Source organism: Microcebus murinus, chromosome 18 (genome assembly GCF_040939455.1).
Source record: "Microcebus murinus isolate Inina chromosome 18, M.murinus_Inina_mat1.0, whole genome shotgun sequence".
In the NCBI taxonomy this organism is placed as follows: Eukaryota; Metazoa; Chordata; class Mammalia; order Primates; family Cheirogaleidae; genus Microcebus; species Microcebus murinus.
In genome coordinates this window covers 43,569,581-43,591,384 of record NC_134121.1, presented here as the reverse complement: position 1 = coordinate 43,591,384, position 21,804 = coordinate 43,569,581, and the positions used below count along the sequence as shown (strand labels likewise).

Here is a 21,804-nt window from a genome sequence, read left to right as displayed (position 1 = left end):
TGTACCTAATTTTTTTTTTTTTTTTTTGAGACAGAGTCTCACTCTGTTGCCCAGGTTAGAGTGCAGTGGTGTCTTCATAGCTCACTGCAGCCTCACACTGCTGGGCTCAAGTGATCCTCCTGCCTCAGCCTCCCAAGTAGCTGGGACTACCAGTGTGCGCCACCATGCCTGGCCATGCACCTAATTTATATTACCTGATTTCTTTGAGGGCTTTAAGGACTAGTGGCTATTCCCCAGCTGTTACCTGTGACTTCCCTCTCACTCTCTTCCCTTGTCCCACCCTAGACTCCAGCCCCCAGCAGGACAGCGTCTTTTTCTGAGTCCAGGGCTGACGAGGTGGCACCTGCAAAGAAGGCCAAGCCTGCCGTGCCACAAGGTAACTGCCAGGGGTTCCAGCACACTGCAGGGAACGGCCCTTCAGTGCTCTCCCTGTCTCTTTCCTTTCCCCGTCCCACTCGGGCTGGCAGGGGCAGATGAAATGTGCTTTGAGCTTTGCAGTGGGCTCGGGCGTGGGGCGTGGGAGTGGGATGTGAGGATATGACTCGAGCCTTCCCCATGCACCCTCCTGAGGCTGAGGACGCATGCCGTGCCTGGGTCACCTCCCTCCTCACCCTCTTTTCATCTAACCCCGTTCTTGTGGGGGTGTGAGCTGGGCACCGAGGTGCAGAGGAGACAGGACTACAGGAACACCAGGAGGCAGAAAGTTGCTGGAGACTCACTCTCCTCCTGAGTGGAGGGCAGGAGCCAGGAGCTCAGGACGGCAGAGCAAGCTCCGACACAGCAGTTCCCACCCCGCTGTCTCTGGGCTCTTACAAAGTCATTCCCTGCTCTGTGAGGCCACTGTAAGGAAAGCCCTGTCCACCGGCCCAGCCCATCTGTATTTCACCCAGTTCAGCTCTCCATCCTCTGATACATCACGTCCCAGCCGGCCAGGCTTTGCAACCAGCATTAGACAAGCAGTGCTAGCTACCACTGCGCTGAGGCAGCCTGTGCAGCTTTTTCCTGGTACAGACTTTGCTTAAGGCATTTTGGGAAATAGTGACACTCGCTCCAGGGGCTGGAGTTTTTTTGGTTTTTTTTAATTTTTTTATTGTTTTTTTATTTTTTTTGAGACAGAGTCTCGCTTTGTTGCCCAGGCTAGAGTGAGTGCCGTGGCGTCAGCCTAGCTCACAGCAACCTCAAACTCCTGGGCTCGAGTGATCCTTCTGCCTCAGCCTCCCGGGTAGCTGGGACTACAGGCATGCGCCACCATGCCCGGCTAATTTTTTATATATATATCAGTTGGCCAATTAATTTCTTTCTATTTATAGTAGAGACGGGGTCTCGCTCTTGCTCAGGCTGGTTTCGAACTCCTGACCTTGAGCAATCCGCCCGCCTTGGCCTCCCAAGAGCTAGGATTACAGGCGTGAGCCACAGCGCCCGGCCGGGGGCTGGAGTTTTGAAGCCCCTGCCCTGTGATTCCCAAACCAGCAGCCTTGCCCAAAGCACAGAATGACTATGCTGTGGGCACAGGTCAGCTCATGCTGCTCTAATCATCTCACTGTCACATGGGGACAGAAAGGGATTGGGCATTAATAGGGTGGGACTGGGCCGGTTAGGGAGCCTAGATAGGAGTACGAGTCCCCAGCTTTACCCCCGGACCAGGGGGAGGCGTCGGTGTTGAGCACACCCACACCTGCGAGTCTTCGTCCTCCTGCCCCTCTCTCTGCCCCCTTCAGCCTTTGGTCTTTCTTGTTTCCGTTCTGCACCTTGGTGCGTTCAGCTCTTCTGTTGACTGTACTCCTCCCGTCCCTTGTGGAATAGTCAAGCGATGGTGAGGGCATTAGCCTTAAAAGGCTTGTCCATGGGACCCTGCCCTGTTCTCAACCTCTCCTTCCAAAGCCTCCGGCCATCAGTGGTCACTCAGTTGCCTTGGTCATTTTCTTTGACAGATTCAGTCCCAAGTCCAAGATCCCTGCAAGGTAGGAAGCCCCCACCCTGCCCCAGCTCTGCCTGTGGCTTTGTTAGTGGGTCACAGTTTTACTGTGTGCTGTGTTTCCCTCTCCCCTGGTGGGTTGCAGTGTTGTCTGGTCTATTTTCTGTCCCTGCCTCAGTGTGGCCTGCCCCAAGTCCTAGTCTTTGCACTTCCTCCCCTGCTTAGTATGCGCCTCCACTCGGTGCCCTCCTCACTGTGTGGCTGTCTGGGGCTCCGAGCCTGGGAGGTGGGCGGATGCTTTGGAAGGGGTGAGAGCCAGGCTGACAGCTCTGGAGAGCGGAGTGGTGTCAGGGAGGGGGTATCGCCTGGGAAGGAGGGAGCCGTCCAACTGAAGAGGGAATGGCAGAAAGCTGTGGTCATTGTTACTGCTGGCATGCAGGAGGGAGCCACAGGTCACCCTGAGTCTGATCCTCACATTTCATCATGTCATTATTATTTTCTCACCTTTCCGGCCCCGGCTTCACCTCTGCCAGCTTCATCCCAGAGCTCCTGATCCTAGGGCCAGGTTTAGGTTTCTCCAGGGTTATGTTGGAAGAACAAGATAGATAGAGGAGGTAGACAGAAAGCCAGACAGGTGTGCAGTCCATCTATAGACCGGGTAATTGGAAGGGATTCAAGCTCTGTCTGGTGTATGAGGTCATATTTTACGATGGACATTGTCCAAGCATGTGTACAAACACACACCTTTGCCTGTGTTGAACTTAGATTAATTAGTTCAAAGCATTAAGGCTTCCATGTAACTTTAGGATTCACAGCTATTGGGGCAGGGACTTTGTCCCCTTGCTCAGGGGAGGGGAAGGAGTACCTGGGTAGATTATTGGTAACTAGCTGGAAAGGCTAGCAATGCAGCCTTCTGACCACCTGCCTTTAATCCCTGCATTTCCTGCCTCTGGCAAGATCCATGGTTACCTAAAAAGTCTAAACCAGAGTCTGAGCCCCGTGCCAAAAAAACAGGGGAACTCTGGTTCTCAGAGCTCTTCTGTCCTCGAGGAGGAGGGTGGTGAGGAGCAGTTTTTTTTTTTTTTTGAAACAGTCTCACTTTGTTGCCTAGGCTAGAGTGAGTGCCTTGGCGTCAGCCTAGCTCACAGCAACCTCAAACTCCTGTGCTCAAGCGATCCTCCTGCCTCAGCCTCCCAAGTAGCTGGGACTACAGGCATGTGCCACTGTGCCCGGCTAATTTTTTCTATATATTTTTAGTTGGCCAATTAATTTCTTTCTATTTTTAGTAGAGACGGGGTGTCTCACTCTTGCTCAGGCTGGTTTTGAACTCCTGATCTTGAGCAATCCGCCCGCCTCGGCCTCCCAGAGTGCTAGGATTACAGGCGTGAGCCACCGCGCCCGGCCCAGAAGTGGGTTTTATTCTTGTTATTCCCAGTCCCTGAGCTGTGCTGGGAAGTGGGAGAGGAAAAAGGGTGGGGAGGGCTGGGAGCAGATAATGGGGGGGCCGGAGAAGGAGTCTGGTGCAGGAGCTGAGCCCCCAGAGCAGAGGTTCTCTCTGGGGCCCCCTGCTGCTGGGGGTCTGGAGATCACCCCCTTCTGCTTGGATTCTCTGTGCTTGAGAAGGTGGGCACTTTGGCTCTGCCCTTTCCTGCTGGAGGTTTGGTTTGTAGATTCCAGGCTTTGTCCTGATTCCTGGAGCTTCTCGGGCAGACCGATGCATGTGTGCACGTGCGCATGTGCACACGCTGGCTCGGGTGTGGGCTCTCCTGAAAATGACAGTGGTGAAGTTGAACTGACTTACAGTCTCCCTGCTCAGTTGCACAATTGAGCTGCATCTCAATCATTGTGCAATCTGGCTCTGGTGCTAGATGACCTAGGACCTCTGTCATTTGGCATCTCTGGGTTTCAGTTTCCTGGGACAGAAAAGTGGGAGAACTGGATTAGGTGGCTTCCCTTGTTCCGTGATCTGGTGTCTCATCGGAACCCAGATGGGTGCAGGTGACAGTAAATCCCTGGTATTTGCAGCGTCGGGAGCCTCTGTCATGAGAAGCTCACTGCTGCAGTGGCAGTGACAGGCCTGCACAGGGATTTACCAGACTTTCAACTTGATTAGCCAAGCCTGCACTAGTACAGTAGGTTAATCAATACCAGATGCTACTGGGCTAGATGAGATGTTCTCACTGGGGGAACTCAGAACCTGCCCTGAGGGCTGCTTTCCTCCTCCTGGACTTGCAAGGAGCCGAAAGGGAGGGTTACCTGCCTGTGGGGTGGTGAAGGGTCCTTTCCCTTCAGCCTGAGGACTGTACTTTTTTTTTTTTTTTTAAAGAGACTGGGTCGCACTATGTCTAGTCTCGAACTCCTGAGTAACTGTGACTACAGGCACACACCACACTGTGCCTGCTAGAGGACTGCACTTCTACCAGCTCCTTTTGTTCCCTTCTTTTGCCCCTCACCTCTTCACTGCCTGCTGGAAAGCCTCCGAGAACATGTTCTGAGCAATGGGAAAGAGCCACCTGGTGGAAGGGAGGAGCAGGAGAGGGAAGGTTAGGGGCACTGGCTCTGTGCCACCACTCGCTTCTCCTGCCTTGTGCCAGAGCTCTGGTCAGAACCTCAGGTAGAGATAAGGCTACCCTGTCCTCAGCCCCAGCTGCCACAAACCTCTTCGTTGGGCCTACGCTGACCTAGGACTCAGCAATATTCAAGTCCTGACTGGGGCTGGTTTTATGTCCAGATTCACAGGGTGGTAAGCATTGTTGGGATATTGTTTTTAAGTCCTGAAGTCAGCAAAAGGGGGAAAGTATAACATTTTTTTCCGATGGCTTTGAAAATAATTTATCAAGACCTCATTTGCTTATAAGCTGGTTGCATGCCTTGCCTGTGAAATGAAGCAGGTCCTGCAGGGATTCTCCTCCTGGCCGTCTCCTGCTAGGGGGCCTTTCTCTGTATGGGGAGTCTTTTCTGTCTTCATCACTGAGCTATTGACCAGCCAGGTCCTCTTAGCTCAATTGCTCTCTCTGCTGCCTCCTTCTGGAAAAATTGAGGCACCTTCTCCCCAAGGCCTCAGAATTTTGTCCTCTTGACATTTCTTTGTGGTTTTGGTAAGCCACCATGCTGGACTTGGCAGGTGGAGGGGTCTGGCAGGCAGCTCCTGCCCCCGTGGGTCTCCCTGGAGTATGTATTCTGGGTGCACTCGCTGTGTCTTTGCCCACCAGGAAAGAGCGCCACCCTCTTCAGCCGCCACACCAAGGCCATCGTGTGGGGCATGCAGACCCGGGCAGTGCAAGGCATGCTGGACTTTGACTACGTCTGCTCCCGTGACGAGCCCTCGGTGGCTGCCATGGTCTACCCTTTCACGTGAGTCACGGCACAGCAGGAAGCATCTCCTCCCTCCTCTAAGACAAAGCTTGGGGACTCGGTTAGCTCATCCCTTTTGCTGGAGAAGGCTCTGCCCAGCAAAAGAGATGGAGGCAAGAGATATTCCTGGGGGATCTTTTTCCCTTAGATGGAAATTCTTTGAGGACAGAGACTTGCCTTTTCTATCTTCTAGGTGATGTTCCTCCACTCAGCTTCCTCCCCAGCCCTAACAGACTGAGGCTGTTCTAACCCTTCCTCTGCCTTCTCATAGTGGGGACCACAAGCAGAAGTTTTACTGGGGACACAAGGAGATCCTGATCCCTGTCTTCAAAAATATGGCTGATGCCATGAGGAAGCACCCAGAGGTCGATGTGTTGATCAACTTCGCCTCTCTCCGCTCCGCTTATGACAGTACCATGGAGACCATGAATTATGCTCAGGTAGGTCCCTGGGCTTTCGGGGGTGTAGGGGTGAGGGAGCAGGAGAGGCTTCTGGATGGTGTCAGCAGTCACTGCCACCTGGGACAAAAGGCTGGGCATTTGGAGTAGCCAGTGGTTTGGGTGAAAGTGGTTGCACACACGTCATCTTCAGAAGTCAGGATAGTGACTGAGGACAGGTCAGACCAGACTGGGCAGAGGCTGCTTTCCTGGGCTTACAAAGAGTCAGGTCAGGCTCCGCTGCCCACCAGCTCTGCTCTCTGCTATTCAGCACTGACTTGAGAAACAGGATTGAAAACTTTTTATTTATTTATTTTATTTTTAAAATATAGATAGGGTCTCTCTCTTGCTCAGGCTTGGTCTCAAACTCCTGAGCTGAAGCAATCCTCCCACCTCGGCTTCCCAGAGTGCTAGGATTACAGGCGTGAGCCACCGCGCCCGGCCCAAAGCATTTTCTTATAAAAGTATTAACACATTTATTATAGAAAAACTTCAAAAATACTGATAAATATTTCTTTTGAAGAAAATAAATACTTCAAGTCCCATTTCCCAGAAATCTGGCTGCTGTCATTTCAGTATATCCTTATCCACACCTTTTTCTAGATTTGAACAAGTGGGATAATACTGTGTGGAACAATTATATATTCTGCTTTCTTCAGTTACTCTTTTCATATCAATAAATAGGTATTAGCAACGTTGTGTTTGCTTTTTCAGATCTTATGATGAGCATCTTGAACTAACATTTGCAAATATCCTTAATTACTCCCCTAACATAAATTTCTATGAGTTGAACTACTGCATGAGAATGTGCAGGTTCAAAAGGCTTTGATCCATCCAGACCCAGTAAGGTACTGACATAAACTCCCATTGGTAGTTTGTGCCTTGTGTCTCAATCCCCTTGTCAACATTAAATGTTTGCCGAATTAATAGGCATTCCAGGCCAGGCATAGTGGCTCATGCCTGTAATCCTAGCACTCTGGGAGGCCGAGGTGGGCGGATCACTCAAGGTCAGGAGTTCGAAACCAGCCTGAGCAAGAACAAGACCCCGTCTCTACTATAAATAGAAAGAAATTAATTGGCCAACTAAAAATATATAGAAAAAATTAGCCGGACATGGTGGCGCATGCCTGTAGTCCCAGCTACTCAGGAGGCTGAGGCAGAAGGATTGCTTGAGCCCAGGAGTTTGAGGTTGCTGTGAGCTAGGCTGACGCCATGGGCACTCTAGCTTGGGCAACAGAGTGAGAATCTGTCTCAAAAAAAAAAAAACAACCCCCCCCCCCCATTCCATTTAATTTGCATATCTTTTGGTTATTTACTAAGATGACCTTTAGAAAACATGGCCCATTTGTATTCTGTTATTGGCTTTCCCTCCCCGTTTTTTCTACTGGGGTGTTTGTCTTTTTGTTGTTGTTGTTATTGACTTGTAAAAGCCACTTATAAATTAGGGTATTGATTATTTGTTCAAAATTACCTTCTGAACCCAGGTTGGCTCATTTCAGTTTCTGGTTGGAGAATATAAAATTGTTCTGCTATCTAGAGGAAGTGAAAAGGGAAGCACATCTGCTAAAAATGACCTTCTTTAGAGCAGAGGTTGGCAGACTACAGGCCAAAGCAAAACCTAGCCCACCCTCTGTTTCTATAAAGTTTTATTAAAACACAGCCATGCTCTCATTTAGATATTATCCGTGGTTACTTTCACACTTAAAACCCATGCCTGTAATCCCAGCACTTGGGGAGGCCAAGGCAGGACAATCCCTTGAGGCCAGGAGTTAGAGACCAACCTGGGCAACATAGCAAGACCCTGTCTCTACAAAAAAATAAGAAAAATGAACTGGGTGTGGTTGGCACACACCTATATTCCCAGCTACTTGGGAGGCTGAGGCAAAGGATCCCTTCAGCCCAGAAGTTCAAGGCTGCAGTGAGCTGTGATTGAACCACTGCACTCTGGTTTGAGTGACAGAATGAGACCCCATCTTTTAAAAAATAAAACTGCCAGAGACCATATAACACAAAAAACCTAAAATACTACGTCAACTCTTTGCAGAAGTTCACTGGCCATGGTTTGTAGCCAAACAGAGATGATTCTTGGGTCATTTCTGTCCCCCTCTTGCCCATTCTCTGGGCTGAGTGTGGAAGCAACTCATTTCTCCTACTCGGCGGCCCTGCGCTGTGGGGATGTCGTCAAGACGGAAGGTACTGTGGAGAAAAGCCACAATACCTGACTTATGAGATGGCATAGGGACACGTAGTGAACAGGTAGGTCTGAGTTTTCGGGTGAGAGAGAATGTAGCTGCTGTGATTTTTGGAGGGTCTCAGAAGCATTTGGTCCTGCTTGCGTACTAAATCACTGTGGTGGTGGCCAGTGGAGATCAGTTTCAGGTGTCCACATCCTCTCTTTTTGGGAGAGAGTTAGAGTGATCAAGGTAGGAACAGGGGCCTGTGGGAAGAAGGAGATGCATATTGTTAACGTTACTTTGTCCTTAGACCCTGAAAAGGGACATGGGACATGGGAAGTGAGCCCTTGAACAGCGCTGTCTCATTGTCCTGACGGAGACAGTTAACAGGAAGGGACTGTTCTCATCCTGCAGATCCGGACCATCGCCATCATAGCCGAAGGCATCCCCGAGGCCCTCACCAGGAAGCTGATCAAGAAGGCAGACCAGAAGGGAGTGACCATCATCGGACCAGCCACTGTGAGCATCCCCTCCCCCAGAAAGCCTTTAGAGTGCGAGGCTATCTTAAGTTCAGGACCCTTAGAAAGCTGACTTTTTGACTCTTCTGCTTCCCTCCTAGGTTGAAAGATTTAGGGAATCCCTGTTGAAAGTCAGTCTGTCAATTTCCAGTTACTTTTCTAAAGGGCTGTCTCGTTGGTCAGTATCACCTTTATAGTTTCAAGGGGCTAATGAGAAGTTGGTTTTGGTTTTTGGTTTCTTTAGTGTTTGTCTACCTTCATATAACCATAGCACATTCTTTGATTATTCCTTTAACTATAAACCAAAGAATAAGCTGCCTGGAGGCCTTGCTTTTGACCAGAAGGTCTTCATATAAAACTCATAAGCTCTGAATGTTTTTGTTATTTGTTTTTTCTTAGCTATTGCATTAAAAAGTTGAAGCTAGGATTTTTAAACTAAGCAAAGGACCTTTCATCTGGCAGGGAAGGGGTGATTTTGAGCAGAGAGGCACAGGTCTGTTGCCTTTGCTGGATGCTGCAGCCCCTCTGGAGCAAGGAAAGGGACTTACCTTTCAGTATACTTACCTGTATAAGTAGTGAGCCACGTTTTACAAATAAGGCTCTCTTTTTTCCTGTGGAATGTCTTTTGAGAGAGAGGAGATCCTTTCTATGCAGGAAATCCAATGGGTAGGTTTTCATGGCCATCTGTCCCAACCTGGCCAGAGGGCCTGGGCAGGTAACACAGGGCTTTATGATTCCTCTGAGCCCTGTGGTGAATCAGGAAGTCATTTCCTCCCCGACTGATGTGTCTGCCCCACAGGTTGGAGGCATCAAGCCTGGGTGCTTTAAGATTGGGAATACTGGTGGGATGCTGGACAACATCCTGGCCTCCAAGCTGTACCGCCCAGGCAGCGTGGCCTACGTGTCCCGTTCCGGAGGCATGTCCAACGAGCTCAACAACATCATCTCTCGCACCACAGATGGCGTCTATGAGGGCGTGGCCATTGGTGGGGACAGGTAATCAGCTGGGAGTCGAAGACGGACCTGCCACATTGAGAGACTAGACCTTAGGTCCTATGGGCTCCTTGCTGCCACACTGGATGTTGCTGAAGCCCATAAAATGGGGCATTTCTACTCTTGTCTCTGGACCGACAGAGTATGAAATCAGAAAACACAGTGCAGGGAAATGTTTTTTGTGTGTGTTTGTTTGTTTGATTGTTTTATCATCAGTCTGGCCTAAGGGCAAATGTGTTTTTAATAAATGTTTGGGACCCGGCCGGACGCGGTGGCTCACGCCTGTAATCCTAGCATTCTGGGAGGCAGAGGCGGGTGGATCACTTAAGGTCGGGAGTTCGAAACCAGCCTGAGCAAGAGCGAGACTCTGTCTCTACTAAAAATAGAAAGAAATTGGCCAACTAAAAATATATAGAACAAATTAGCGAGGCATAGTGGCACATGCCTGTGGTCCCAGCTACTTGGGAGGCTGAGGCAGGATTGCTTGAGCCCAGTAGTTTGAGGTTGCTGTGAACTAGGTTGACACCATGGCTCTGTAGCCCAGGCAATAGAGTGAGACTCTATCTCAAAAATAAATAAATAAATGTTTGGGACCCATTGCATGGCTCACACCTATAATCCCACCACTTTGGGAGGCTGAGGTGGGAGGATCACTTGAGGCCAGGAATTAGAGACCAGCCTGAGCAACATAGTGAGACCCTGTCTCTATAAAAATTAGTGGGGTATGGTGGCATGTGCCTGCAGTCCTGTCTACTTGAGAGGCTGAGGCAGGAGGATCCCTTGAGGCCAGGAGTTCAAGGCTGCAGTAAGCTATGATTATGCCACTGTACTCCAGCCTGGGCGACAGAGGGGAACCCCATCCCTAAACAAATAAAAAGGTGTTTGAGGCCGGGCGTGGTGGCTCACGCCTGTAATCCTAGCTCTCTGGGAGGCCGAGGCGGGTGGATTGCTCGAGGTCAGGAGTTCGAAACCAGCTTGAGCAAGACCCCGTCTCTACTATAAATAGAAAGAAATTAATTGGCCAACTAATATATATATATATATATATAAAAATTAGCCGGGCATGGTGGCGCATGCCTGTAGTCCCAGCTACTTGGGAGGCTGAGGCAGAAGGATTGCTTGAGCCAGGAGATTGAGGTTGCTGTGAGCGAGGCTGACGCCATGGCACTCACTCTAGCCTAGGCAACAAAGCGAGACTCTGTCTCAAAAAATAAAAAAAAATAAAAAAGGTGTTTGAGCTTTGGGGGTTACTTTCTTGTTTGTTGGCCATAGGGAGGCAGCAGAGTGCAGTTGTTAGGAGGGCCAGTTCTGAAATTAGACTAAAGGTGTTCAAATTCCAATTTCCCTATTTATGGGCAGGGGGCCTGGGCAGGTTACTTAACCTCCCTTGACTGCCATTCCCTACATATCCAATGAGTAAAGTCCTAGCCCCCACCTCATGGGGTGTATGGGAAGACTAAATGAGGTAATATATGTAAGTGTCTAACACAGGGCCTGGCACTTAGTGAGTGCTCAGTAAGTGTTCATTGTAGTTAATAATAGTATCCTCATTATTTTTTTTTTTTTTGAGACAGAGTCTCGCTTGTTGCCCAGGCTAGAGTGAGTGCCGTGGCATCAGCCTAGCTCACAGCAACCTCAAACTCCTGGGCTCAAGCAATCCTGCTGCCTCAGCCTCCTGAGTAGCTGGGACTACAGGCATGCGCCACCATGCCCGGCTAATTTTCTATATATATTAGTTGGCCAATTAATTTCTTTCTATTTATAGTAGAGACAGGGTCTCGCTCTTGCTCAGGCTGGTTTCGAACTCCTGACCTCGAGCAATCCGCCCGCCTCAGCCTCCCAGAGTGCTAGGATTACAGGCGTGAGCCACCGCGCCCGGCTGTATCCTCATTATTTTTGTCAGTAGGAACTATGATCATTCAGTAGGTCATCAGTGGTGTAATGTCTGACACTTAGTAAATCCATAATAATTGTTAGTCATTACTATTTGTTATTATTACTACTACTTTGGGGCAGAGAAACCAAAAGCTGTTGGGAGAGTGAGTCACCTTGTCTGTCTCCTTGGCTCTACCAGGATTCACACCAGTTTTTCAGGGATATGGCCTGGGGAACTGGGGTCCCTGGGTACTCCCTGACCAAAGAATCCAGGTCAGATAAGTCTAGAAAATGCTGCTTGTTAGACTGCTTGCCCTTTGATACATGAAGATCTTAGAGAAACTTGCTTGGCCTTAAGCAGTCCTTTTGCAAATTGACGTGGCAGTAGGAAAAATGTGTAGAACTTCTTGCAACAACCTGCCATCCTGGGACTTAGGTTGGCATATTGTATTAATTATTTATTGCTGTGTAAAGAAACTCAAGGTTTCTATGGGTCAGGATTCTGGAGAGGCTCAATTGGACAATTCTGGCCTGTGGGGGTGGGGGTGTCTCAGGAGGTTGCAGTTAGATGCCAGCACGGCTGTGGTTAGTTGACGGCTTGCCTGGCACTGGAGGTGGCTCATTCACATGGCCAGCAAGTTGGCTTTTCTCTGTGGGCTTCCCCACAGGCTGCTTGAGTGTCCTGAGGACATAGAGGACATGGCAGCTGGTTCCCCAGGACAAGCCATTTGAGACAAAGTGCCAGACACTCTTAAAACCCAGCCTTGGAAGTCAGTGTCATAGAATCGCTTCTGCCAGTGTTCCCAGTATAAGTGTACTTCCCACACCTGTCCACAGCTCCCCAAGCCACCTCCTGATCCTGTGTGTTCCCCCTGCTCTTGACAGGTACCCCGGCTCAACATTCATGGACCACGTGCTACGTTACCAGGACACGCCAGGAGTCAAAATGATTGTGGTTCTTGGAGAGGTGAGTTATTAAAAAAAAAAAAAATATATATATATATATATATATATATATGATTGTAAAAGTAATGCATGATCTCAGTTTTTAAAAAATTCATGTATTTTGGTTATATAAAACTTAAAGTGACAGCCTCTGGTAATCCCACCCCCTGGACTCTGGGGCCTGGAGGTTGTCACTGTTAACACTGCCATGTGTGATCCTGGAAAAGGAGTTGTTACCTCCCAGTAGCCCAAGATGTTCGTGCCAGTAAAGGAGAAGCTCTGTTCTGGCTGGCCGTCAGCTCCACCTGGTGGGCAAGGGACAGCTGGAATAAAAAGTGCATTTTTAAAAATTTAGGAGAGTCTCATAACCTCATCCCTTGCTTGTACCTCTGAGCAGGTCTGATGCTAAATTACCTTCTGCTGCTTCTGTTTGTTTGGCTTTTGTTTTGGGATTTTTTTTTTTCACTGTGCCAAGAATTTGATAACAACCTTCTGCTGTTGGATCAGGAAGTGGAGACCTGTTGTCCCTTTAGAATTCCTTCTTGCATCCAGTCTGAATCATCCAGGCTGAAACTATACTCCCTTTCTGTTATCTGTCCAGAGCTCATGCCCCTCATTTTCTAATCACTTTGTATCTGTATATGGGCTCCACTAACTTGAGGGCTTTTTCTCATTCCCCGTTCCTTGGCAGATAGGGGGCACTGAGGAATATAAGATTTGCCGGGGCGTCAAGGAGGGCCGCATCACAAAGCCTGTGGTCTGCTGGTGCATTGGGACCTGTGCCACCATGTTCTCCTCCGAGGTATGGCTGGGACCGGTCGTTCCAGGGCGGGGAGTGGGAGTGGCAAGAAGGGGCATTTGCGGTGAACTATTTGGTCATCTTACTGAGCAGCTAATTTCTTCACTGAGCATTTATTACTTGCTTGGTTACTACAAAGTGCAGCTAGGGCCTTGCTCGCCAGGAGCTTACATCCACATGCAGTTGGAGGAGACAAACCCATCAGCAGATTGAGGCCAGGACAAGGCTCTGTGTCCCTGCTTGGCGCAGGGAGCAGCCTGCTGCCTGGAGGAGTTGAGAAGGCTTCAGCAGAGAGGCTGATGCTGGAACCGCAGCTCAGGGGATGAGAAGGGCTTTGCTGAGAAAGGGAGGCCGAGGAGGGGAGGGCATGGCCTGAGCTCAGAGCTGGGTGGGTCTTGAGAGAAGTTCTGTGTGAGGAGAGGTGGTAGAAGGAAAGGTTTGTTCTTGATGTGTTAAAGTGATAAAATGTATGTGAACGTGCCCAGTGGCGTATAATGGGTGTTGAATATAAACGCTGTTGGAGCATCTGCTGTCTGCCAAGCTGCTGAGCTGTCTTCTGCTGGGGCATTGGCAGCCAGACTTCAGCCCCTGTACTCCAGCCTCAGAATCCTGTGCCTTGCAGATGGCTCTTACAGTGATGATGAAACTAAAGGAAACAACCACTGTCACCCAATTATAATAGTTCATCAGTAGTTGTTGAACAGCCTGCGAGCACAAGGCCTTATCTTAGTGCTGTGTGTATAAATAGGTCAAACTTGTCTTTCAAGGCTTCCTGCAACATTGATGATCCTTAAGCTAAAACCCTAAATTTTTCCTACCAGTAAGCCTTTGTCAGCCTTTGTCAGCCTTTTTCACCCTGCTCTTACTACTTAGAAAGGTAGCCTTTCCCCTTTGGGTTTCCTACCCACCTCAAAGTGACAATCTTTGTCCCATTGTACAATGTACATCTGCTTGGAATGAGCAATTCCATTTCTGCAGATTTGCCCTATGGGTATGCATGCAAAAATATTTCAAAGTGTGTGTACAAGGATACTCGCTACAACATAATGGCCAAAAATGGCAATTATGTCAACACTTATCAGGGGACAGTGTCACCAGGGCACATCCACTTACTAATGGAAAACTCGGCAGACACGACAATGAGGTGGATCCTGATATGTCAATCTAGAAAGAGTTTAAGACTTGTTAAATCTAAGAAAGGGCAGGGTACAGTAAATGCTTATAATATGATCCATTTTGTTTAAAAATAAACAGTACATGTGGAGTTTTTTTTTTTTTGTCTTTCCATGTAAGAAAAGGAAGGAGGAGTCACGGAATCCTGCCCATCCTTCAAGGATGAGCTCTACTTGCATAATCTTTAAAATCAGATCTTGGTGGGTCAGGCATGGTGGTTCATGCCTATAATCCTAGCACTCTGGCAGGCTGAGGTGGGAGGACCACTTGAGGTCAGGAGTTTGAGACCAGCCTGAGCAAGAACAAGACTCGGTCTCTACTAAAAATAGAAAAATTATCCAGGCGTCATGGCTTATGCCTGTGGCGTACACCCGGAGTCCCAGCTACTCGGGAGGCTGAGGCAGGAGGATCGCTTGACCCCAGGAGTTTGAGGTTGCTGTGAGCCAGACTGATGCCACATTACTCTACTCAGGGCAACAGAGTAAGACTCTGTCTCAAAAAAGGAAAAGAAAAGCATATCTTGGTGGACTGTACAACCTGAGCACGTCATTTAGCCCTCTTGTGCCTTAGTTTCCTGAGCTGTAAAATGGGAAGCTATGGGGTTATTATATAACTTAATGAGAAAATAATTGTTTAGGTCTTAGCAGCTATTAGTGTCTGTTCTTCTTCAGTCTGCGTATTCTGTGAAGCTGTTCCTGATTATCTTTCTTCTTGATTGCTTTCCTCCCCTTGCCACAGGTCCCCCAGTAGCCAAAAATTATTCCTTTTTGTCCATTGTTTCTCTTAACCTGCCTTACGTTGCCAGTCCCTGCACCTTCCCTCCCCCATGCTGAGAACACCTCCACGAGGACAGGGACCTGGCTCCTCCGTGTCTGGCTGGGACCTTGTCATGCCATGGGTGGGCCAGGTCCTCAGTATTTTTTCTGTATATTTTTAGATGGCCAATTAATTTCTTTCTATTTTTAGTAGAGACAGGGTCTCTCTCTTGCTCAGGCTGGCTGGTTTTGAACTCTTGACCTTGATCCATCCTCCCACCTCAGCCTCCCAGAGTGCTAGGATTACAGGCGTGAGCTACTGCGCCCAACCCACTTAGGTCTTCTGATTGGCTTTCTCTTCCTCCTAGTCACTTACATATTCTGTTGCATTATTATTAGGGCAAGGTCTCTTTTGCTCAGGCTAGAGTACAGTGGCATCATCATAGCTCACTTCAGCCTCAAACTCCTGGGCTCAAGCAATCCTCCTGCCTCAGCCTCCTGAGTAGCTAGATCTATAGGCATGCACCACCACACAGCTGATTTTTCTATTTTTTGTGGAGACAGGGATCTCACTGTCATGCTCAGGCTGGTCTTGAACTCCTTTCTCAAGCAATCCTTCTGCCTCGGCCTCCCAAAGTGTTAGGATTACAGGCATGAGCCACCGCATCCAGCCCCTTCGTGCCTATTTAGTGAGCTTGCTTGAGGCTGGAATGACGTGATTCATGTGAAGCATAGCACAGTGCTCATCTATGACCAGTGCTGGGGTTTCCCAGGTCCTTTGTCCTCTCTCGGAGCATTAACAAGTTGCTCTCCTTTGCCTTCCAGGTCCAGTTTGGCCATGCTGGAGCTTGTGCCAACCAGGCTTCTGAAACCGCAGTAGCCAAGAACCAGGCTTTGAAGGAAGCAGGAGTGTTTGTGCCCCGGAGCTTTGATGAGCTTGGAGAAATCATCCAGTAAGTGGACTGTGGGAAACGACACCAGCAGCCCCCTTCCTTTCCAAGTCCTTCCTGGGGTCAGCAGTCTCTCCAGCGTAGGGTGGCTGAGATTCCTGTGTCTAGTACAGTTGTGTGGGTGGTTTAAATTCCTCTTTCTCTTTGGCCTTCCTTTCATTTTGTTTGTAGAAGCAGCATGTACAGGCCATTCAAGCTGTAGTTAAAATGCATTGAGTTTCTGAGCCTACCCACGCGGTTGGGAGTTGGCAACTTTATATGGGAGATGAGCATGGAAGTATTTAGAGAGCGTCACCTCTGTCTGAAAAAGTTATTGCATATCCTGTGGTCTCTTCCCGTGTCTACCTCTTAAACCCGCCCAGCTGCTCCCCACTGTCCTTCCTTGGCCTCCAGATTCAGCTTTCAATAAAGTCCCATCCAGAGAAGGGGATGCAAGCTGGCCAGGAGGAGGGAGTGAGTGCAGTCTTGGCCAGAACTTGTTTTCATTTAGTTCTCGGAATCCAGCTGGTGAGAATAAGCCACTGACAGGAAAGGGTTCAGAGCGGAAGATGTATACAATGCTGGGTTAGATAGATGGAGGAGTGTTTTGGGGATGGCTTAGAAGAGCCCAGAATAAAAAAATCCATGTGGATCTTTTCTCCCGCCTCTCTCCCAGGTCTGTGTATGAAGATCTCGTGGCCAAAGGAGCCATTGTGCCTGCTCAGGAGGTGCCGCCCCCGACAGTGCCCATGGACTACTCCTGGGCCAGAGTACGTGCCTTGCGGGTTCCTAACAGCGTGGGCAGGGGAGCCTGGCTGGGGGGGTAAGGTGGTGGGCTTTTTGCTCCAACTCCTGGAGGCCAGGCCCTCCTAACTAGTGGAAGCAACCACGTAGTCACTTCTTTGTGCTCTAAACCATGTCCCCAAAGGAGACTTCTCCAGGGACATCCAAAGAAATCCACCCATTACTTGTGTGCCGGAGCTTGTGAAGGGGCCTTTCTGACCGTCGGGTGGAACACATGCAGAGCCCAGGAGGGCCAGGGGCGCTGTGTGTCTCTCACATCTGTATCGCCTGGCCTGGAGACCTCAGACAATGTCTGTCCCCTAGGGGTATTTCATACTTTCTGAGGGAGTTCAGGGGCGAAGTATCCATTATGGGGCATAGATGAAGAGCTAATTTTCTTAATACACGAGGACTCTTTGAAATCAATGTTTAAAATACCAAGAACTCACTAGAAAATGGGTAGGAAATGGCATTTTAACATGAAAAAAATGCTCAACCTAACTCATTATAACGAATCAAAGTAAAAGCTATGATACCAATTTTTATCGGCAAAGATAAAATTTGATGATGTGTTTGTATGGGTTTGAGGAACCTAGTGCATTTATTCATTGTTAGCGGGAGTGGAAGTTGGGACAACCTTTCTGAATGGCAGTTGGGTAACACCAGTGAAATTGGAAAATGCTTATACGTTATGGCCCAGCAATTCCATATCTAGAATGCGACTTCAGAGAAATGCTTTCATGTAACACCCAAAGAAACACATCCAGAATATTTTTTTAGTTGATAGTTATCAGTAGACTGCTATGGTTTTATCATAAAATAGGATGCCATATAGCGTTAAAAGTAATTAAGTAGGTCTGTGTATGCATCGACATTTATAGAGCTCAGATTCATTGAGCACATTATGGAATGGTGTCTCTGTTATAATTATGAAAAACATGCACACAAAACAACATTGTATATTCTCTGTGTGTCTATGTGTATATGTAAATAAAAGTGGGGAAAGAAAGGTCCAGAAAGATGTCCACTAAACTAACACTGGACTATAAGACCACAATTGGGGTGTAGGTCAGAGGGGACATAACTATATTTTTCTGTTTTAAATTTTTTTTTTGGAGACAGAGTCTCACTCTTGTTGCCCCAGCTAGAGTGCCGTGGCGTCAGCCTAGCTCACAGCAACCTCAAACTCCTGGGCTCAAGCAGTCCTTCTGCCTCAGCCTCCTGAGTAGTTGGGACTACAGGCATGCGCCACCATGCCCGGCTAATTTTAATTGTCCAGCTAATTTCTTTCTATTCTTAGTAGAGACAGGGTCTCACTCTTGCTCAGGCTGGTTTCGAACTCCTGGCCTTAAGCGATCCTCCCACCTCGTCCTCCCAGAGTGCTAGGATTACAGGTGTGAGTCACTGCACCCAGCCTGCTTTAAAATTTTAAAAAGAAGAATATATTCATGTTACTTTTGTAATAAAAATGTAACAAACATTTTTTAAAATGTCAAAGGAGATAATTGAAGAAATGGGTTTGGACAGAATTGGTCGATGATACCTCATTGTGCCACAACACTGGAAATGGGGGATGCAGAAGCTCAGTGTCCCTGCCCCGGGTAAAGCACATGCTGAGGGGACCCCCATTTCCACAGCACTACCTCTTCACATTTTGGTGGGGGTTGGCAGCTGTATGTGAAATGTTTTAAGATTTTCCTTTGGGTTCATTTTACCACTTCTTAGCCAAGTGACCTCGGTTTCGTTACTGAGCCTCTCTAAGCTTCATTTTTGCACATAAGGAGTGATTCTCCTTGGTAAAGTTCAAATGAAGCAATGGGCGTAAACTGCTTAGTGTACTGCCTGGCCCAGCAAACGCTCAGTGAAGGACCGAAAGAGTGCTGATGTCAAGTGGGTACCTGGGCATGGTGTTCCTGTTTTCTATGCCTTCAATGATCAATACAAGGGCTTTTACATATCTTTCTTGGGAGGAATTTGTCTGAGAGTTGTTGCTTGGCTGCCAGAGTTTTAAGACACTTGCAGGGTACACAAAGTGGGGCAATCCTGGAAATATCTATGGTCCTGCTTCCCTCTGCCTAGGAGCTGGGTTTGATCCGCAAACCTGCCTCGTTCATGACCAGCATCTGTGACGAGCGAGGACAGGAGCTCATCTATGCAGGCATGCCCATCACCGAGGTCTTCAAGGAAGAGATGGGCATCGGTGGGGTCCTCGGCCTCCTCTGGTTCCAGAAAAGGTAAGGCACAGAGGGCAGAGTTAACCATTTCCCCTGACGAAAGAGGGGCGGGGAGGCTTGGGGTATATTCCAAGGTCAGTCTTAAGGGCCACAGGTCAACTGAAAGGCCAGAGGAAAGGGACACAAGCTATTCCTAAGTCTCCCAAGGGTAGAAAGACCAGTCTATACTAAGAGAAGCCTAAAGCAATGACCTTATCAGAAGTCTTAGAATAGCCCCTTTCCCTTGGGAACTTTTAAAGAAACAGGACATTGTTCACTTCAGCAGCACATATACTAAAATTAGAACAATACAGAGAAGATTAGCATGGCCCCTGCGCAAGGATGATAGGCAAATTCGTGAAGCAGTCCATTTTTTTTTTTTTTTTTTTTTTTTGAGACAGAGTCTCACTTTGTTGCCCAGGCTAGAGTGAGTGCCGTGGCATCAGCCTAGCTCACAGCAACCTCAAACTCCTGGGCTCAAGCAATCCTTCTGCCTCAGCCTCCCAAGTGGCTGGGACTACAGGCATGCGCCACCATGCCCGGCTAATTTTTTCTATATATATTAGTTGGCCAATTAATTTCTTTCTATTTATAGTAGAGACGGGGTCTCGCTCTTGCTCAGGCTGGTTTCGAACTCCTGACCTCGAGCAATCCGCCCGCCTCGGCCTCCCAGAGAGCTAGGATTACAGGCGTGAGCCACTGCTCCCGGCCCAGTCCATATTTTTTTAAAAAACAAAAATACAATAAAGTAAAAAAAAAATATTTATAAAGAAAGAAGACAGAGTAAATGCAGACCTTGTGACAGAAAGGTAGGGTTTAAAGGAGAAGAACTGGAAAGGTCTCAAGGCCTGGTAGAGTTGCTAAACAGATATGAAGTACCTTGTATCATGTTCTCTTTGCAAATTTGCATCTCATCAAACCTGCATGTTAGAGAAAATTGGTTTTCTCTGCAACTCCCAAGTTTAGTCCTCCTCTAGAACTGACAGGTGGGCAGGGGAGCCAGTGAGCATGCGATTTGCAGAGCCCTGGCTTGAGGTGGCACTGGATAGAGGCTAGATCAAAGTCTTGGTTGTGTCTTGCCCTCACCTGCAGAGAGATGGGTCTTGGTCCTGCTTTGGGCCCTTCCTGGGAAACGTTCACAGCTTGTAATACCTGAGTAGGTCTCTCTCTCTCTCTGCTCTTGCTTCCCACGTCTCCAGACTTTGTTCTTGATCATTATTGGGAGGTTGAACACTGCAGGAAGGAGGCTTGGGGCCTCTTACACTGTGAAGAGACAGGAGTCTCACCTTTGTCTGGCAGAGTAGCCACAAGTACAGGTCAAATCCAAGTGTAGCAACTCACACGGAAAACTGCTTCCCAAAGAAGAGATTTCAAACCCTGGTTGCAAATTCTATTTTAAAAGCAGCATTTGATAACAGCACAACCCAGAGCCACTGAAGAATTAGGAGATTTTGCCTTACAGTTGTGCAATAGTCTTAGACTTGGATTGGGAGGTTGCTACTCTTCCTGAATTTGAGTGACTTGTTCAGGGAGATGGGAGAAAGTAGGAGCGTGGTCTTGTTAACCTCTCCTCACCCCTCACTCACCTTCCTCTAGGTTGCCCAAGTACTCTTGCCAGTTCATTGAGATGTGTCTGATGGTGACAGCTGATCACGGGCCAGCAGTCTCTGGGGCTCACAACACCATCATCTGTGCCCGGGCTGGGAAGGACCTGGTCTCCAGCCTCACCTCAGGGCTGCTCACCATTGTAAGTTCTGTCATCCTAGGAGGTGAACAGGGGGACCCTGGGCTTCAGCACCATGCTGCTCTGCTGCAGCAGGGTCCTTAGAAGGAGCCCCTGAGTGTGAAACCTTGTGCTGAGGGCTGTCCGGGACATGCTGGGTTGGTTTGCAAAGCTGAAGAAAACTCTTAAGGCTCGAGGCAACTGTATGCGTGTTTCTCCTCCAGGGGGATCGGTTTGGAGGTGCCTTGGATGCAGCAGCCAAGATGTTCAGTAAAGCCTTTGATAGTGGCATTATCCCCATGGAGTTTGTGAACAAGATGAAGAAGGAAGGGAAACTGATCATGGGCATTGGTCACCGAGTGAAATCAGTGAGTTGCTCTCCTGGAGGAGGGGGATGGAGTACAGGGGGGTGGTGATGGGAGGGCATCAATTTAGCTGGGAGCACTCAAGCCCTCGACTGCAACATGCAAAACTTTGGATGTGTTGACAGGCTGAATAGAAGGCAGCAATTTTATCCTTTTTATCATACAGATTTCTTTTTAACAATTTAAATCTCATTTAGTTGTGGCATGAAAATATGATGAAAAGGAAACTTGGTAACTTTGGCTTCCCAAATGAATCTTATAGGAGAAAGGACTAAGGCCAGAGTTGAGGAGACATAAGGGTCACCATACGCTAGATAATATTTAATGTTATGGTGACAACTCCAAAAATCTCAGAGGCTTACAATAGAAAGGTTTATTTCTTAGTCACGCTACAAACGTCTTTGCTGAACGAGCAACCTCTATGTGGGATGTGCCTGCCTCATGTCGGCACGAAAAGAGCAATGGTAAGACCACAGGAAGGTTCTTAAAGCTTCTGCCTGGAGTTATGGGGTTCACTTGTGCTCACATTTCATTGGCCAACCAAGTCAAAGGGTTAAGCCTGATGTCACTGGAGCAGGAAGAGTGATAATATCAAACCAAGCCTGATTGGGAGAGACAGTAAATATTGTCTGTAAACAATATCAAATAGTAAATAATATCAGACAGTAAATAATGTCAAACCAAGCCTGATTGGGAGAGACAGTGGGGAAGGGCAGTAAATATTTGACACAGTTAATATAGTCTCACATAGGGCCTATGTCCTCTGTGTGTCCTGGTTTCATTCATTGCAGGTCTGGAGTTTTTCCTAAAATTTGGAGGATACTTTACTGTCCTATTCCAACATGTGCTTGTT

The 21,804-nt window shown here is 48.2% G+C and overlaps 1 protein-coding gene and 1 non-coding gene across 3 annotated transcripts in view; both read left to right on the top strand.

Annotated features, from left to right (window-relative positions):
- Positions 1-21,804, top strand: part of ACLY (ATP citrate lyase) — a 42,548-nt gene that overhangs the window by 16,920 nt on the left and 3,824 nt on the right. The window contains exons 13-25 of one of the 2 annotated variants that reach the window (XM_012765747.2): positions 286-376; positions 1,932-1,961; positions 5,128-5,269; positions 5,541-5,709; positions 8,295-8,399; positions 9,198-9,394; positions 12,152-12,233; positions 12,903-13,013; positions 15,764-15,891; positions 16,544-16,637; positions 18,730-18,884; positions 20,460-20,610; positions 20,811-20,954. In XM_012765747.2, the coding sequence (XP_012621201.2) occupies positions 286-376; positions 1,932-1,961; positions 5,128-5,269; positions 5,541-5,709; positions 8,295-8,399; positions 9,198-9,394; positions 12,152-12,233; positions 12,903-13,013; positions 15,764-15,891; positions 16,544-16,637; positions 18,730-18,884; positions 20,460-20,610; positions 20,811-20,954 (1,599 nt within the window). The remainder of the gene's footprint in view (positions 1-285; positions 377-1,931; positions 1,962-5,127; positions 5,270-5,540; positions 5,710-8,294; positions 8,400-9,197; positions 9,395-12,151; positions 12,234-12,902; positions 13,014-15,763; positions 15,892-16,543; positions 16,638-18,729; positions 18,885-20,459; positions 20,611-20,810; positions 20,955-21,804) is intronic. The other variant, XM_012765748.2, reaches the window with a different exon arrangement.
- Positions 19,136-19,240, top strand: LOC142862251 (U6 spliceosomal RNA). Its single transcript, XR_012913327.1, has one exon. It is a non-coding gene; the product is annotated as a U6 spliceosomal RNA (small nuclear RNA).